The following is a 17,816-nucleotide window of genomic DNA, read 5'->3' as shown; positions in this document are numbered from 1 at the left end:
TACTGGTTTTTATACTACATATATACCTATAATTAGTTTGATTCATACATTAGGCTAAATAAGGGATTAACAACAATAACTAATAATAAAATAGAACAATTATAATATGTACTGTAATAAGTTATGTGAATGTGTTCTCTCTCCCAAAATACCTTACTGTACTGTACTCAGGCTTCTTGTGATGATGTGAAAAGATAAGGTACCGATGTGATGAGGTGAAGGAAGGAGGCAGCATTAGGCTACTACTGGCCTGCTGATGATATGTAACAAGCACGCTATGGTTTCTCTTTGGCATATCGGAAATGCCAGCATCACTAGTCTTGCTCTTTGGGCCCATTCAGAAGTAAAAACAAGGGTTACCTTAACACATCAAGCCAGCCACGCTGAGCACTGGCAGGCAGGCAGCTCAGTTGCTTAGAGCGTCGTGTGCCAAGGCTGTGAGTTCAATCCCCAGTCAAGGTTATGGGTTCTATTTCCAGTCAAGGCACATATAAGAATTAACCAATGAATGCATAAATAAATGGAACAACAAATCAATGTTGTTTTCTCTCTCTCTCTCTCTCCCTTTTCCTTTCTCTCTAAAATCTATCAATTAATCAATAAAAATAAAAACATAATAAAAGAAAAAAAAGACAGCCAAGCTGATAACTAAGTGACTAACAGGCAGGGAGTGTATACAGGATGGACACATTGAACAAATGCATGACTCACAGCCAGGGTGGGATGGAGAGAGGGCTACTCAGAATGGCCCACAATTGAAAACTTACAAATTGTTTATTTCTGCAATTCTTCATTTTAAATTTCTAGATTGCTGTTAAAACCATAGATACTACAGTGGTGGGCAAACTCATTAGTCAACAGAGCCAAATATCAACAGTACAATGATTGAAATTTCTTTTGAGAGCCAAATGTTTTAAACTTAAACTATATAGGTAGGTACATTCCTTACTGAGGTAGCGCCCGCATGTGGTGTTTTGTTGGAGAGCCACACTCAAGGGGCCAAAGAGCCGCGTGTGCCTCACGAGCCACAGTTTGCCAACCAAGGGAACTTGACAATAGCCTATTACTTGGCCTTTGTGTGCCTTTACCTCAAGGAAACATTTAACAGAGCTGACCACCTTGGAACCGTGTTCTTGGGGTTGTGACACTCTCTGGATTCTCCTAATATTTTTCTTTTCCCTCCTTTACCAAAGGCTCATCATCCACTTTCTTCCCACTGCCGAGCCTGTGCTCGCCCACGTATGCCCAAACTCTTTTAGACACAGTCTCTACTGGAACACTTTTATCTACTCCCAATGATCCACCTCTTATCTGAGGAGGTTCTGAGCTGCTTGTCCAGAACTCCAGTTTTGTACAAATGCTTGGTAGAAATTTCTCCCTGGGATGAAGAAGAGGGTGGAGGGGGCACAGTGTGATTCACGTGGCCAAATTAAAATAGCCAAACAACGCTCAATACTTTCCTCAAACTATTTTATGGTAGTAGGATGAATATGCTAATACCTTCACACCCTACCCGGCCATATTCCATATTCCTGCTGAAGTGGAAGATCTTTTAACATAATCACTTGTTTTATTATAGATGTGACAGACAACTATATAGTTATCGACAACGTACACCATCAAGAAGAAGACTTACTGTGTAGTGCTCCATTCAAAAGAAGGGTTCAGGCCAAACAGGAATCTCCATGCACCCAGGATGCACAGTCTCTACGATTACTTGAAGGCAATCCCCAAGGAGCAGTAAAAGATGTTTACAACCATCTCCTGGCCCCAAAATGAGTTCTTATAGTGGTTCACACTGTGGGCACTACTAGCATTTTAAGCTTGGACGATTCCTTCTTCAAATGCTGACTCAGACACAGAAAGGCCTTTAGCATCCTGGTGTGTGGACACCAAGTAGCAGTAGAGTTCAGCACTTTGTAAACACAACCCCCTTCCCATTTATTTTAGCACCTAAAAAACATGTAGAAAATCCCTGTAAGAGAAAAGCTAGGTTCTTTCTTGTCTGAGCCCAGAGCAAGCAGATTTACAATAACTTCATTTTCCCAATTGTTTAAGACTAGAAACCTAGGACCCTTTTACCAGGACCCTCCCCTCCCCCTCCTGTCAGTCACCAGCCAAATCTTATCATTCTTGCTGTAGAATGTTTTGAGTCTACTCCATCTAAATAAAACATTCTCACTGCCATCAGTCCATTTTAAAGCTTTATTTCAACTGTGGCTACACCTTCTAAACTTCTAAACTCAGGCTCTCTTCTCTCTCATTTTTTAGCAAGCTTGACCCTTCCCCCTCCCCACCCTCCAACCTTTACCATGCATGCAGTCCAGCTAACCAGAATTACTCACTATTCCCCTAATAAAGCCCATGTTTTCTATGTTCAGATCTTTGCTGTAATATTCCTTCCGCCTGAAATGTCACCTTCCATGATGCAACCAACGATCCTGCCTGCTGAGTTAGAAATTTTGGCATCATCTTTAAGTCCTCCTTCTCCCTTCCATCCACATGCAGTCATAAAATCTTTTAGAGGACACAGCGCGCTTTGGCAAACTGATGAGTGCTCTAAACCTTCCCTGAGGAAAGAGCTAATACATGCAACATTTTACATACAATCTCAGGGGCTTTTATCGATAGACTCAAATGTCTATAAAATGTGGTTAATCCTCATGCACACAATTTAACTGTTTCCTTTTGGGTCCTCACCATCTCACAGCTGTTATAACAGCTCGCTAACTGGTTTTCCTGACCAGCCTCTCCCCTGACCAGCAGCAGTGCATCCCCTGCACCCCCCAGCGACTTCCTACTGAAGAATGGTTGCTCCAAAAACCACTTCTGTTACACACTTAATAATTATCTAACAGAGCTGGAGTCTCTGTTAAACTTTCAGTTAAATAAAGGAACATATCCACTCCCTTACAGTTGGTCTGATGCACCTGACCTATAACACTGAGAATGCAGAGAAAGTGAGACAGAACTGTTTCTGGAATATCTGACTAGCTAGGGTTGGGTTGACCATAAATGGTCTTCTAAAAGGGTGATTTTTAGCCAGTTTCCTGAAGTGGAGAGTCTGAGATCTTGTCTTACAACAGAACTGTAAAGAAATTCTAGGTGATGGGAATGGTACGACGATAAAAATGGGATGTGAGAATCAGAGGTAACATAAAGCAATGGGGCTACATACTGGTTCCAACCCACACAGCACCCAAACAATGAGACTTTAACAGACTTCTTAATGTGATGCATCAACTAATAAAGGTAAGAACCCATCCAGGCAATACTGCTTTCCTTCTCAACCCCCACCAAACTCTTCCTTCCTCCCTCAGTGCTCACTCCTTTCACTAGGGTCTCACGCCTGTCTGGTACACACCTAAAACTCCCCAATACACTGACTGTCCCCCAGATACAAAATAACAACAGCTTACAAAGTGCTGACACTATCTATACTGTGTATTTCTCATAGAAACCTTCCCTGTGCCATTATAAATTAAAGACGCCTGTAAAGAAGCCACACCACCCATGACACCGCCCTTTCGAAAAGGAAGTATGTTCTGAAGACAATCATAAGTATTCATAATACAATAAATCCAAAAGAGTCTGACATAAGTTAACAGGGCAGTCTCAATTTTATTTTCACATTTAATACAGAACTTAAATATGGGGGAATTTGTCCACAAAACAGATGCATTTGAATGCAGCTATGCCGTCAAATGAAAACGAGACAATAGCGGTAATTTCTCAATGTTTAGAATAGCTACTTTCCTAAAAAGTAATCAAGAAGGTGAAATTTCATATACCTAGCTACACTTTCTCTTCATAGCACAGGCCTGTTTAAAACGTGTAAAATAGGAAAATACTAAGTTCATAAATATATAAACTATCAGAAATAGGTGATTTTCAAAAAGGTAGTTTAGGAGTTTGCAGTAAAAATAAGAACAGCCTGAACAGGTGGTTGCGCAGTGGATAGAGTGTTGGACTGGGATGCAGAGGACCCAGGTTCGAGACCCCGAGGTCGCCAGCTTGAGCGTGGGCTCATCTGGCTTGAGCAAAAAAAGCTCACCAGCTTGGGCCCAAGGTCGCTGGCTCGAGCAAGGGGTCACTCTATCTGCTGAAGGCCCACAGTCCAGGCACATATGAGAAAGCAATTACTGAACAACTAAGGTGTCGTAACAAAAAACTGATGATTGATGTTTTTCATCTCTCCTGTCTGCCTGTCCCTATCTATCTCTCTCTCTTTGTCCCTGTAAAAACAACAACAACAACAAAACACTGATATCTACCATGCAAGAATCTGGGTAGATTAAATGATATACTGTGATTCTGATCTGCGGTCAGGAATCCACGTATGCAGAGGGTCAAATTAAGTTGTGTACTCAGATTTCGATTGCAAAGTGGTTGGTGCCCTTAATCACTGTTATTCAAAGGTCTACTGTAATACATAAAAGCCAAAGAAAAAGAATAGTAAATTAAAAAATAAATAAATATTATTTCATCTACAAAAAAAAAAAAGAACAGAAATTCGTAAGGATAGAAGACCACATCTCAAAGCTCAGGCACAGACACAAGTATCACCTACATGCTACCTGCTGAAATTCTCCAGGACATGAATCCCTTGGGTTTTCAGCACAATTTTCAGATATTAAAATAATAAAATTGTCTAGATTTCTTTTTCACTATCTTCTTGATAACCGAAGCACTGAATGTTCATTATGTGAAGCAAGGGGATTAGGTGGTTTGGAAAAAAATGTAAAGAATCATGAAAATAAGTCATTCATGATTCTACCTACCAACAAAGGGAATCACGTTAAAATTTTGATATATTTTCTTCCAATCTATTTTTAATGTATTCTCAGACTTGTGGTGTATTTACAATTAACACGTACAAATACTATCACCATCCCTAGTTTACATTATATTGTTTTGCTATTCCATACATGTTTAAGTGAATCAAGTTAGGGTACTATTCTGTATAACACCAAGTTTTGTTATTGCTGATAACAACAGCTATATATTTTTTTTTTTTTTTTATTTATTCATTATAGAGAGGGGGGAGAGAGAGAGAGTGAAAGAAGGGGGGAGGAGCAGGAAGCATCAACTCCCATATGTGCCTTGACCAGGCAAGCCCAGGGTTTTGAACCGGCAACCTCAGTGTTTCCAGGTTGACGCCTTACCCACTGCGCCACCACAGGTCAGGCACAACAGCTATATTGATTCATTATTTTAATGCATTATTTAGTTTGCTCCACTTAATTTTTTTCACCTTGTCCTAACTCCAGGAAAAGCTTGCTTCCTTCCTCGCAGTATGTCTATCCTATTTAGAAATTTACTGAGCTCTTAGAATGTGTTCAACAAAGCATTCTCTACAGATGTGAGTTTAAAAACAAACACCCACCAAACACCTACAGATATTCAACGACAAAAAAAAATGTTTATATTTCTGAGTAATGCAAAGATGGCATTCTTTGAAAATAAAACATACAAACAAGAGAAAGAAAAGAATTCAGGAAGTCATCATGCACAAACTAATGAACAAGTGTATCCATTTTTGAAGAAATTAAAAGGTAGTATTTTTTTCATCAATTAGAGTAATCAATGATGTTTTTACTTTCTCCAATCATAGATTAGCATAAGATAAGGAATATAAGATTCAAAGGCTTTTCTTTCCCCAAAGGGAAGACAAACTCTGCTATGAGCACAGTACAGAATAACTTGTTTTAAAATATAGTGGGATTCACTTTTATACTTCTTTTGGTTCAAATGTGATTGAGACTCCTGTTTTCAAGCTCCAGGTCCTTACACTTTTGGACGCTGCCCCCACTTTTCTAAACATAGTCCATTTTTAGAGGCTGTGTCAAGGTCTCCCAGGAACACACAGAGCCTCCCATGACCACCCGCTGTTGCTTGTTCTGTGGGGACATTAATAATAATAACACCTTAAAAGGATTAACAACAACGACCCTGTGGAGTGGGCACTATTATCTTTACTTAACAGAAGCTGAGGCTTAGCGAGGCAAAGTGAAAAAGCATGCAAGTGGTAGAGCCAGAACTTAAGCCAGGGTCTTTCAATGACATTGAGTAACAGTTAACGAAGTTAAAACATGGAATTTACATTATTATCAGGGCTCAAGGAATATGCTAAAAGGCAAACTTTTAAGTGGAAAAAGTAGGAATAATATGGTTGATAATTATGACTTTTTTAATAACTAGTTTTAAAAAGTGAATTGGGTTCCCCAGAGACAGGGTTGCTAGAACGAACAATTATATATATGCACATCCAGACATACGCATATACACAATACCATGCAATATATGAGACATGAATACTAAAACATTATCTGAAATTCAATTTAAATTGGCTTCCTGGATGTTATCTGACAACCCTCAAGGAAAGCCCTTTATGAAACAAACAAAACACATTAATAAATTACAGAGCTACAATTCCCAAAGCTGAAATCTGGGATGCTCTGTATGCCACATGTCTTTGGGAGGCCAAGTAAAGGGAAGTGTAGCGAGTGGGGCTACAGCTGTTCTTGACTGCGCTTCCTTCTCTTTTTCCTGGTAGCAGACACAGCCCTTGACTCCAGAGACCTCGCTTTCACCAACTAAGCTATTTAAATTCACTGACTCAAAATTCCTGACCCTTCTCTACTTTATGTGGTTGTCATGAAAATTAAACATAACTGAGTTGTGAGGGGACATCATATATATCTTTAAATACTTATTTATTGGCAGAGTGCTTTGGAAATTCTCAGAAATGGGGTAAGACAGACTCCCCTCCCCCATTACCAAGAGAGGGCTTGAAAAGTATTAGAATGTATGGTGAGCCCAGTTGGCAGCAGTTTCTAATAGGAAGAAAAGAACAAAAGCAAAACCTGAAGTGAACCATGGGAAAGGTAGTGAGATGCCAAAAGGGGTGCTTAGCAGAAAAAAACTGGGTTATCACTGCTGGAGAATTTGTCCTTTTCAAATGGGTATGGATACACATTTAAAACATGGTTACCATACTCTTGTTTCTCTTCACATCGTATAAATCTTTCGCCTTTTACAACATGGTTACCTTGGCTCATGAACTGAATCACAGACACAATCAGATAACCTTAGTACAAAAACTAAAACTTTCCTTATGCATACCAATTTAATTTTCTACTAATTTCCACTGAACCTCCAATCCATGCGGTTTGAGTATGTTTATCTTCTTTTTAAAAACAAATTGGGACCAGCTCAGGCAATGTTCATTTAAATATTTCTCTGCATACCTTCAACCTTTAAACTTGAACAAAACCCAATCTACTACTGTACACATAAATTGCTGTGAACAGAAAGTGTTTGAAGAGGATTAATCAACAGCTTTGTATGTCATCCTCTTAACTGAATCACTGTTGAATTCTTCATGTGCAGCTACATCCAGTTAATCTTCAAGAAAGCAGCAAACTATGTAACTACTTAAACTGAGGAGATAAGAACTTCACTCATCAAGTTAGCAACATTTAACAAGTACAGCTATTAGCTGGCAAGATCATTTGTAAAGAACAAGAAATATATAGACATCCATGAAAATTCTTGCATTCACCCTCCTCCCCCCAAATCCCATTGTAAACCACCAGAATACATTACTTAGCAAAAAAGGGCTTGCTGTACACCATGATTTGTAAAAACCAAATGAATCAACTACCGCAAGAAAGCAGTTCCAAAGTGGAAGGAAACATGAAGAAAGAAGTAGTTAATAAAATAATTGTTAATGGAAATTCATTTTCTACATTTATAGGCTTTTCAGCATACAGTGCTTTTTTTTTTTTTTGAAACACACTAAAGTATTTGCACAACTACAAAAATCCTGGTAAATGATTTTTGTTTTGGCTGTGGGGATACCGTTTCCACATAATCAGACTGGATTTGTTTAAGGGATATCTATGTGTTTAAAAGTCACTGTCTATAATAATAGGACATTTCTCCAGTAAGACCTGAACCAACTATTTTTGTCTAGATTCTGCTTACTGGGTTATCACTCCACTCAAAAGCCTCTCACTTTGATACCTGAGATGAGCAGGTATCTTTTCCTTTTTTCAGGATTTTTATTTATTTATGTTAGAGAGGGTGAGAAGATAGAGAGCGAGCGAGAGAAGGGGGAAGGAGCAGGAAGCATCAATTCCCATAAGTGCCTTGACCAGGCAAGCCAAGGGTTTCGAACCAGCAACCTCAGCGTTCCAGGTCCATGCTTTATCCACTGAGCCACCACAGGTCAGGCTGGGCAGGTATATTTCTAATGTGCTCTGAGGCCTGTGGGGCAGGAAAATCCTGTTTCTCCTAGATGTTGCCAGAGATCCTAGATGCCCTCAATACACTACCTGGGGCAGGAAGGGGATGAATACCACCCATCCCTGCTTTGACTGAAACAGGTTGACTCTTATACATGTAAAATATAAAGTTTTAAAAAGAAATTGTACTTTCAACAGCCAAAATTCTTACTTCAATGCTGCTTCCAAATATCACTAATCCCCCATCATTCATTTACCTCATCCTTCACCTCCAACCTCACAGACTCCACCCCCCCACACACACACCCACACACACATGCACATAATAGTGGAAGGAACCCATCCCTAACCTGGACTTCTGAAGCTAGACTGGTAATGGGCAGTGATGCAGATGGGCTCTGGACAAGTTTCTGAGATTTGCCTATAAGCAAGCATTTACAGTGTGGTGCTTTTAAGAGCTTGACTGCCAGGGTCCAAATTCTGGCTCTGCACTTTAGATTGTACAGATTGGGCGAGTTACTTAAACAATGCCTCAGTTTTCTAAACTGTCAAGTGAAGATATTATTATTACCTGCCTCAGTTTTCTTAATTTAATTTAATTTAATTTTTTTTTTTTTTTGTATTTTTCTGAAGCTAGAAACGGGGAGAGACAGTCAGACAGACTCCCGCATGTGCCCGACCGGGATCCACCCCGCACGCCCACCAGGGGGCGGTGCTCTGCCAGGACCAGAGCCACTCTAGCGCCTGGGGCAGAGGCCAAGGAGCCATCCCCAGCTCCGGGGCCATCTTTGCTCCAATGGAGCCTCGGCTGTGGGAGGGGAAGAGAGAGAGAGGAAGGAGAGGGGGAGAGGTGGAGAAGCAGATGGGCGCTTCTCCTGTGTGCCCTGGCCGGGAATCGAACCCAGGACTTCTGCACGCCAGGCCGACGCTCTATCACTGAGCCAACCGGCCAGGGCTGCCTCAGTTTTCTTAACTGTGAAAGAGAAATATTATTACTTGCCTCATAAGACTATCAAAATAACTGAGTTAATCCACCAAACGTACTTAGAACAGGAACCAGCAGGCAATAAGGTAAGTGCTCAATGATGGCTAGCTACTACTATCATGTGTGTGTGTGTATTTACATATATGTTATATGCATATATATTATATGTATGTATACTGTATACAAGTATGATTCTGTCTCATTACATTTTTTCCAAATGTAATTTTTAAGTATTCCTCACATTCAATTTTTTCCCTCAGGATAATTATCCATAATCAGCTCTAACAGCTGATTATATATTCCTACATTAAAGATAAACTGCATTATATACCTAAAAGTTACCATTCTTTCATCAAAATGAACCAACTTGTATGAATTGAAAGGTGCAAGCTGAACATCACATAACCTTATAAAAAGCAATAATTAGACTTCTCGTTTAGACTAAGCCAGGATGAGATCACAAAGTCACTCATGGTAAGCAGGTCCCCCGTGCTGGAAGTGTGCTTTTCCAGTGAATGGCTAAACACTAACAAAAGAAACCTTTGACTCAAATACCACTGGTACTCGGGGTCTTGTGTCTTGTATAATGCCTACACATTCACTTCTTTCTCTGCCTATAGAAAGAAGAAAGTCTGTTTGTTTTTCTGATTCAGTCAGCCCTTTTAGCCTCTGAATCTGAGGAGAACCCCGTGAAAAGAAGAGCATCTTATCAGCGTGCTCCAGACCAGCAGGCTGTCCCCCTCCACACACAAAACCTCCAGCCCCTCACAGCAAAAGGCCTCGCCCTCAGAGCTTTTTCCCCATTTCAAAGCTAACACCCCGCCAGGTTTTGAAAACAAATAAATGAATATACAAGGTCTTTACACAATTAGCCCCCTTTTCAGGTAGAGTGAGGTGGGTGGAGGAGGAGGGTTCGGGATAAGAATATTTATTGTAAACTGGCTTCATTTATGAAGTTCATGTGTATGTGTGCTGGACCCGAGGGCATTTATTTTAAATGAGGCCACATGAAGTTTAGAGATGCTTGTTTCTGAATCTTGACAATTTTAGCATATACATCAGCTCCCCACAAACGCAGGGGTTTTTTTTAATTTTCCCATTGACTTGGGGCGGGGGGGGGGGGGGGGCTCAACTCGCTGTTTCACTTAGTTGTTCCATTTAGTTGTGCACTCATTGATTCCTTCTAGTGTGTGCCCTGACCCGGGATGAAACCTGAGACCTTGCACACCTGGACAACGCTCTATCGCTCTATCCACTAAACAAACCGGCCAGGGCATATGATGATGATGATGATGATGATGATGACGACGATGATGATGATGACGACGACTATGACTATGAATTAAAGGAGAGAGGTTTTCTTAAGCCAGGTAAAAGTTCCACTAACTCGTACAGCAGGGGCACACAGACCCAGGGTGTGTTTACTGCCTTTTTTTTTTTTTTTAAGAAAAAACTAACCAAAGAACAGAAAATACTTTTTGACACCATAACTGTTTGACAAAATTAGTCCTACTTTCAAATACACTAAAGCTAGGACATAAGCCCCCCCCCCCCCCGCCCCCCGCAATGACTTTGAGAACAAAAAGGGACTAAACACAATCAATAACCCTGTGAATGCTTTCAGGAAAGCCACCAGGCATCACTGTCATCTGTCATGATTTTAACAGAGCCATGGTCTGCATGGAAAGATATAGTTCTCTTGTATCATTATTGGGATAATAACTTAATTGATTTGTCTCAGTGGCTAAGGATATAGACAAGAGATTTATTATGGAAGAAAAATATCTGCAATCTTGTTTTTGTTTTCTCAACAAGCATCTTGCCACTGACCTCTAAATCAGTTTAACCTTTTCTAAACAGACCTGCATTTTTTACATAATTTAAAGCCAGGTTTTGTTATTGCTGCTGCCTGAAAGGCTCTGTGAGATTTATCACAACATGGCTTCAGTACCCTTCTTTTAAAAACAAAGATGAAAAACAAAACAAAAGGCCGTGACTATAAGCTCCTGGCTTCACTCTTTTTTCCGGCAGGGAATTTTGATCTAACCAAGAGGCCAATTTGTTTAAAAATGTATGAAACGGTTTTAAAATAAGAAAAGGCATGTGTATGACTCAGGCTTATCCAAGTATCTCTGCAACTAGGATGTCACAGGATTTCCCTGTGCTTCTGAAAACTGAAAACCTTGAGAAAGTGACAGTAGAAGTTCCTGTTTCCTCTCCTTTTTTTTTTCTCGTTTTTAAATATACATGGGGGGGGCACGCAAACACACACACACACACACACACACACACACACACACACATTGGTCTTCCGGGTTTCCTACGAATCAGGCAGCTTCTTTGAGGTTCCAAGTAAAGACTGTTGTAAATCCATGTTATGACTTATTATCGTACTCTCGTACAGACAAAGGTTTCAGAAAAAAAAACCCAAACTTGTTGCAGAGCCCGGCGAAGCCCCCAGCCCTGCGCGCTCCAGCTCCCGCCGCCTCTCCGCCCCTTCCCCTTTCTCCGCGTTCCTCCGGCACGGCTGGCGGGGGCGAGGGCATCTCCCCTGCTAAGGTCACCAGCCGGGGCCGTCCCCGCGGGCCGCCTCCTTCCGAAACAAGGTCACCGCCCTGCCCGGTCCTGCCGAGGAGGCGAGCGGGGTCCGGCCCGGCGCTGCCGTCCTTTGTAGCACGGGGCCGCCGGCCTCCCCGCGGCATCCCCGCCACCGCCTCACCTGCTTGCGGTAGGGCGTCCTGCAGTTGCTGCTGCCCCCGGGGTTGCCGCTGCCGCTGGGGAAGATCATCGTGGCGGGCGCGGGGCAGCTTCGCCGCGAGGGGGAGGGCGCAGGGAGGGGGCCGGCGGGGGCCGCGGCCGCCCCGGGAACTCCCTCTCGCCGCGCGGCGGCGGCCAGCGGGGGCTGCAGCTGAGAGCGGACTTCTCCGCCCTCCACCTCGGGACTCGTCTAAAAGTGCGGCGCGGCGGCGGCGGCGGCGGCGGCGGCGGGCGAGACCGGGACAGCTCGGGCGGCCGCCGCCCTGCGTGCCATGGACGGGAGTTCGCGCGCGGAGCTGGCGGCGCCGCGGACTCTCCCGGCGGCAGCAGAGGAGCAGCGCCGCCGCGTCCCCACCTACCGTGGCCTCAACCACCGCCCTGAGAGCGCGCCGGCCGGGGGCGGGGAGGCGGCGGCGCACCGCCCTGCGCCGCGCCCAGGCCCACCCGCGCCTCCCCGCCCTACGGCTGGGCGCCGCGCCCGCAGCCCCGCGGGCCGGGCGGCCCCCGCGCGCTCCCTCCCGGGCTCGGGGCCGGGGCCGGGGCTGCTCGGCCGGGGGAGCTGCCGGCGCCCCCGCTCTGGTGCAATGGTTGGGTCTGGCTCCCCGCGTGCCGCACATTCTTTGGAGTAGCCACCCTCTCTTTTCTTTTCCCCCTTTGGTCTCTTTGCCTGAGCACCAGCGCAGCTCTGCACCCCTGCTCGAAGCCCCTTTTAAGGGCATCACTTCGGGGATCACTCTGACACCTCGGCTAGAAGCGAATGGGTCCCGGGTCTCCTCTCTTTTCTTTGATCCTTCCAAACTATCCCCCACCCTTCACTCTCAGAAAAGGTGCGAGCCATCTACTCTTACTTCAAGGAACAAACCAACACTCGATCATCAAACCCCTGCAAATCCCTGTCCGCAATTTGTGCTAAAATTTAGCAGTGAAACAGGTTTCCACTCCCCACGCCCTCACCGCAAATACGCATGTATAGTTCCGTACTTCATTCCTACCCCCGAGTTTGCGAGTTTACCTTCAAGATGCCAGTACCAAAGGATGAAAAGCATTTAAGGCCATTGGTCTGTTAAGACTTCCAGAAGACTGGAACAGTGTAATCCTTCTATGTTAATTATTAGATGCGACACAAATGTATTCTATTGAAGGGACACAGAAACTGCAAAAAAAAGGGGGGGGGGAGAAGGAGGGACAAAGTGAGGAAGTAGTTTGCTTTGTTTCCCAGTTTGAAATTATCTCAGGCGGCTCAAGATGCCACTTTTCTGGATCACCTTTGCGTTGGTGTGTCAAGCCTAGAATCTGCAATGCACAAGGCCTCTACAGCAAGTCACACAGGCAGAGCACGCCTTCTCTGGATAGGCCACCAGGACAGGCTTGACATCTTTCAACTTGGCCTATTCAACTGTAAGTATTACAGGGTAATATCACTGTGACGAATATTACAGTCCTTCCTTGGAATCTGGCCTCTAACATCTTCCTGGAAAGGGCCATCTGCCCTGATAATGAAAAATCATAACTCGACTAAGAAATCAAGGCACTCAACTTCTGGCTGCCAGAAGGAAAACAAAACGTGCCCTATAAAAATCTAGTCTTCTTGCAAAGCTGTGGCCATGCAAGGATTTGTCCAGGAGCATAAAACTGACAAATATTCATCCTGCTGGTGACGTTGGGCCATCTCCACACTCCAGGGTGCTCCTAATACTCTCCAGCGAAAGTGATGAGCACTAGCAAGTCTCACCTAATCAAAACCATATACACAAAGTATGCATGTAATCTCTAATTCTTTTTCATTAAAAGAGAAGCAACAGCAAAAAACAAAAAAGACTTATCCTGGGCACAGTACTAGGCACACAATGGTCAAGTTAAGAACTTGCTAAAAATTCACAGAAACCTACCTGTCCTTTAAAGTGACTAACATTCTGTCCTTTAGCATGACTAACATTCAGGTTATACATGCTAGAACTACTTCTTGCTACTCCATGCATTTATAATTGTTTTTGGCTGTCCCTTTTCTGTCTCCTCTCACTAGGACCCTGTAAGGCCAGGATCCACGGCCACCATCACAGCCACCTGGCCCATGCAGATTTGCATTAGATTCAAACAGTCGATAAAGAAACAACAAAGCCAAAAACTGGTGGGCCATCATCTTTAATCCTAGCTTGTACCCGGCAGGCAAGTAAACACACACTGGGCTCAATCAGTGCTCACAAAGCTACTGACTTACCTGAGTTTCCTAGAATCAAAGGTTTCTAGCTCACTAGCCTCATTCTCCTTTGTTCCCCATCTCCTTCCTTCTCCCTGGACAAACTGGCTTCTCCTTCAGCACTCCACCATCTTGGCTGCCTCTCCTCTCCTCCACGTGGCTTTACTCTGCTCTCCAACCTGCTATCTGCTCTAATGCTAATCTCAGGAACAGAGAGAAAGCAAGCTCCTGGTCTGCCCCACTTTATAGTGCAGAAATCAAAACCTTTAATCCAATATACAAAATAGGGAAGTCTCTAATATAAAGTCACTTATCTGGGACATGATGGGATTGTACCACCCCACATTAAAAAGGGTGGGAAAGGCTTAGTCCTAAAACCAAGCCCCAGGCTACAAGGATCCTGCCTGCCCACAGCCCACCCCCAACACACATTAATATCACCTGGGCAATGGGCTTCCAGGTGGGCAGCGCTATCTTTAACAAAGTGAGCATAATATATTTTATCTGCCCAACAGACCCTTTACAGCAAGTTATCAACCACAAGTATAAAGTTTTAGGTAGAACTGTTCAACTCATAAATGCCTTTTCCTGAGAACTTAATGCCCAATTTGCTCACAATTCAGACCTGTCATCTTTGGGGAAAATTCCACATACACCCTCAGTTGTCATGACTGGTCTCTTAGGAAACCACAACCTCAACCACAAAAGAACAGTGTAGATTAATTTTTCTATGGCTGTACTCTAAGGTCATGATATTTTGGATATTGTGCTATTCTAGACTGCTAAAACTTGACTTGATAACCTCCAATTGCTTTACAAAGTAAGACAAGATTTTCAGTGATGACAAATTTTAAGTTAGAATATGAAAAGAATTATAGTACTAGATAAAATATAATGTAAAGCCAGGAGGCACGGCTGCCAAGCTCAAACCCCGGGCCTTCCTTATCCCAAATACAAACTCTACACAAACTGGCCTCTCACTCAATACTCCGCCATCTTGGCTGCTTCTCCTGGCCTACTCCACGTGGCCTTTCTCTGCTCTCCTCTGCTCTCTCATGATAATCTCAGGAACCAAGAGCGCAAACTCCCGTTTTGCCCCCACTTTATACTATAGCTTCACAACCTCTAATCCAATATACAAAGTAGGGAAGTCTCTAATACAAAGTCACTTCTCTGAGGCATGATTGGATTGTACCACCCCACATCAAAATGGGGTGGGAAAGGCTTAATCCCAAAACCAAGCCCCAGGCTACAAGGATTCTCAACACACATTAATATCACCTGGGCAACGGCCTCTTCGTGGGCAGCGTCATATTTAACAAAGTGAGCATAATATACTCTATCTGCCCAACATATATTTATACTAAGACAACTAAAAGAATATTAAAAGGACTCTATTTTTAAGAATACAAAAAGTATCAACAAAATGTAATGTGTTATAATGGTGAATGACATACTAGGAGAGAACACAAGCATATATTTAAAAAAAACAAACACTAACAAATGGGGAAAAAAATCTACCAGCCAGGGTTCATGAGTTCTAGACTTAGGTAGGGGCTACACTCTTTACAAGTAGAGCATTACAAAGAAAGGAAAAGATAGATTTCCCACCCTCAAAGACTATAAAATGTAATTGTAAAGCCAGTAGCCATGGCCACCATCATAGCTGCCTGGCCCATGCAGGTTCAAATTAGATTCAGACAGACGGTAATGAAACAGCGGAGCCAAGAACTGGTAGGCCATCATCTTTAATCCTAGCTTGCACCTGGCGGGCAAATAAAAACACACTGCGCTCCAAAACCCACTCATTCAGTGCTCACAAAGCTACTGATTTATCCAAGTTTCCTAGAACCAAAAGCTTCTAGCTTACTAGCCTTATTCACCTCTGTTCCCCATCTCCTTCTCTCTGCACAAACTCCACACAAACTGGCTTCTCCTCCAGCACTCTGCCAGCTTGGCTGCTTCTCCTGGCCTCCTCCACTGGCCTTTCTCTGCTCTCCTCTCTAATGCTAATCTCAGGAACCAAGAGAGAGCAAGCTGCCGGTCTGCCCCACTTTTTAGTGTAGAAATCAAAACCTTTAATCCAATATACAAACAAGGAAGTCTCTGATACAAAGTTACTTATCTGAGGCATAATGGGATTCCTCATGAGAGTGCACCACCCTACATCATGCAATCAGTCAAGGGTGTGGGGAAAAGCTTAGTTTTAAAACTAAGCCCTTAGGCTATAACCACCAGACCTGCTTACAGCCTGTCCCCCACACCCAATACAAACTATAAGCGAGCAAACATATATATCATAATAACAAACTTATTGGACCAACAGTAATGAAGTCACAGAAGCTCAAATAATTCCAACATTAAGAGAAATAAAAGAAATGTGAAACCTGTGTGTGTATATATAAATATATAATCAATTAAAGATATCCACAAGTGCTTAGTTGTAAGTAATTACAGGGATGAATAGTGGTGAGATTCATCTGGAAAGGTTTATTGCTTTTGAAACAAACAGGTTTTAAGACAGGCAACATAAGGAAACATTCTGAGAAACTACAAATTATCATGGTAAGAATAAAGGCTTTGGAATCCATCCTGTACATGCTCACCCTACTGAAAAGGAAACTGAGACTTTGCTGCTGAGCAGTCCTACATCACCCTCCTCCCCCAACTCAGCTGATGGGTAAAGTTGTGGGAATCTGACCCAAGGGCCGGCAATCTACAGCCAAGTCAGTGACCTATGACATGCCAGAGATTGAAAAAAATGAGCAGAACCAATCAGATTCTCACCTTGGGAATTTGATTCAGAAAACTCCAAGAGCTAAACCAGTTAGGAAAGGGACAGAGAAAGAGCAAGAGTCACGGGGGTAGAGTTGAGGTCACAAAAAGCCAAAACCATATGCAAGCCAAGGTTATGAGGAAGCAGAAACTATGAGTAAACAGGAAGCTAACTGGCAGCAAGCAGAGAGTAAAACAGATGCCAGGAGCGGGTGAGCTCTTGGCCATTAGATGATGGAGGGAGCCAGAGTCCGTGGAACTGCTTTGGCTCTTGAGACTTACAATAGCCCCTCCATGTGTGTACTTACCCCTTCCCCACTTCCTCAGATAACTTAAGTGAATTTGGACTTTGCAATCCCAGGAACAAAATTAAAACAGCCAAACAGATCTAACTCCCTATTTCAGCTTCCCACTTACTAGCCACATGGACTTGGGCAAGTTAGTTAACCTCTCTGAGTCCCAGAGAAAGGGAAGCTGTTATTACTGTTTTTTTTTCCTTCAGGTTTTACAGTGATGGTTTGTAGCTTTAAGTGGGTGTACTGTGCAAATAACTGATGCTTAATAAGTCTGGCTGACCATCAAAGAGCAGAGCAAGGGTGTAGCTGGAACTGACAAGAAGTAGAAATAGCAGATTCAGATAAGGGGAGGCCTTCTTTCCGATAACTGTTGAATGGCCAGATGAATATACTTTTTAAGGCCGTTATACCACAGGCTTAACTTTAAAAGGTTACCCCCTCAAAAACAATTCTGGCAAACTGTCTCTTTCAATAGCCTAGGTGCACTGAACTCTTTCTCCCATATTGGTTTTTGTCCCATTTTCTTTAATGAAGTTATGTTTGGACTGGGGCCATAT

General features: G+C 43.1%; 1 protein-coding gene across 7 annotated transcripts in view; it reads right to left on the bottom strand.

Moving 5' to 3' along the window:
* The window catches only part of RBMS1 (RNA binding motif single stranded interacting protein 1), a 253,204-nt gene that overhangs the window by 142,744 nt on the left and 92,644 nt on the right, over positions 1-17,816 (bottom strand). For 2 of the 7 annotated variants that reach the window (XM_066279071.1, XM_066279073.1), the window contains exon 1: positions 11,954-12,377. The exons of the other annotated variants lie outside the window; for them this stretch is intronic. In XM_066279071.1, the coding sequence (XP_066135168.1) occupies positions 11,954-12,022 (69 nt within the window). In that variant the 5' untranslated portion in view covers positions 12,023-12,377. Of the gene's footprint in view, positions 1-11,953; positions 12,378-17,816 lie in introns of those variants that run through there. 7 annotated transcript variants of the gene reach the window in all.

The sequence above is a fragment of the Saccopteryx bilineata genome, chromosome 5 (genome assembly GCF_036850765.1).
Source record: "Saccopteryx bilineata isolate mSacBil1 chromosome 5, mSacBil1_pri_phased_curated, whole genome shotgun sequence".
NCBI lineage: Eukaryota > Metazoa > Chordata > Mammalia > Chiroptera > Emballonuridae > Saccopteryx > Saccopteryx bilineata.
Note: the sequence above shows the minus strand (reverse complement) of the source record. Positions and strands in the feature narration are given on the sequence as shown.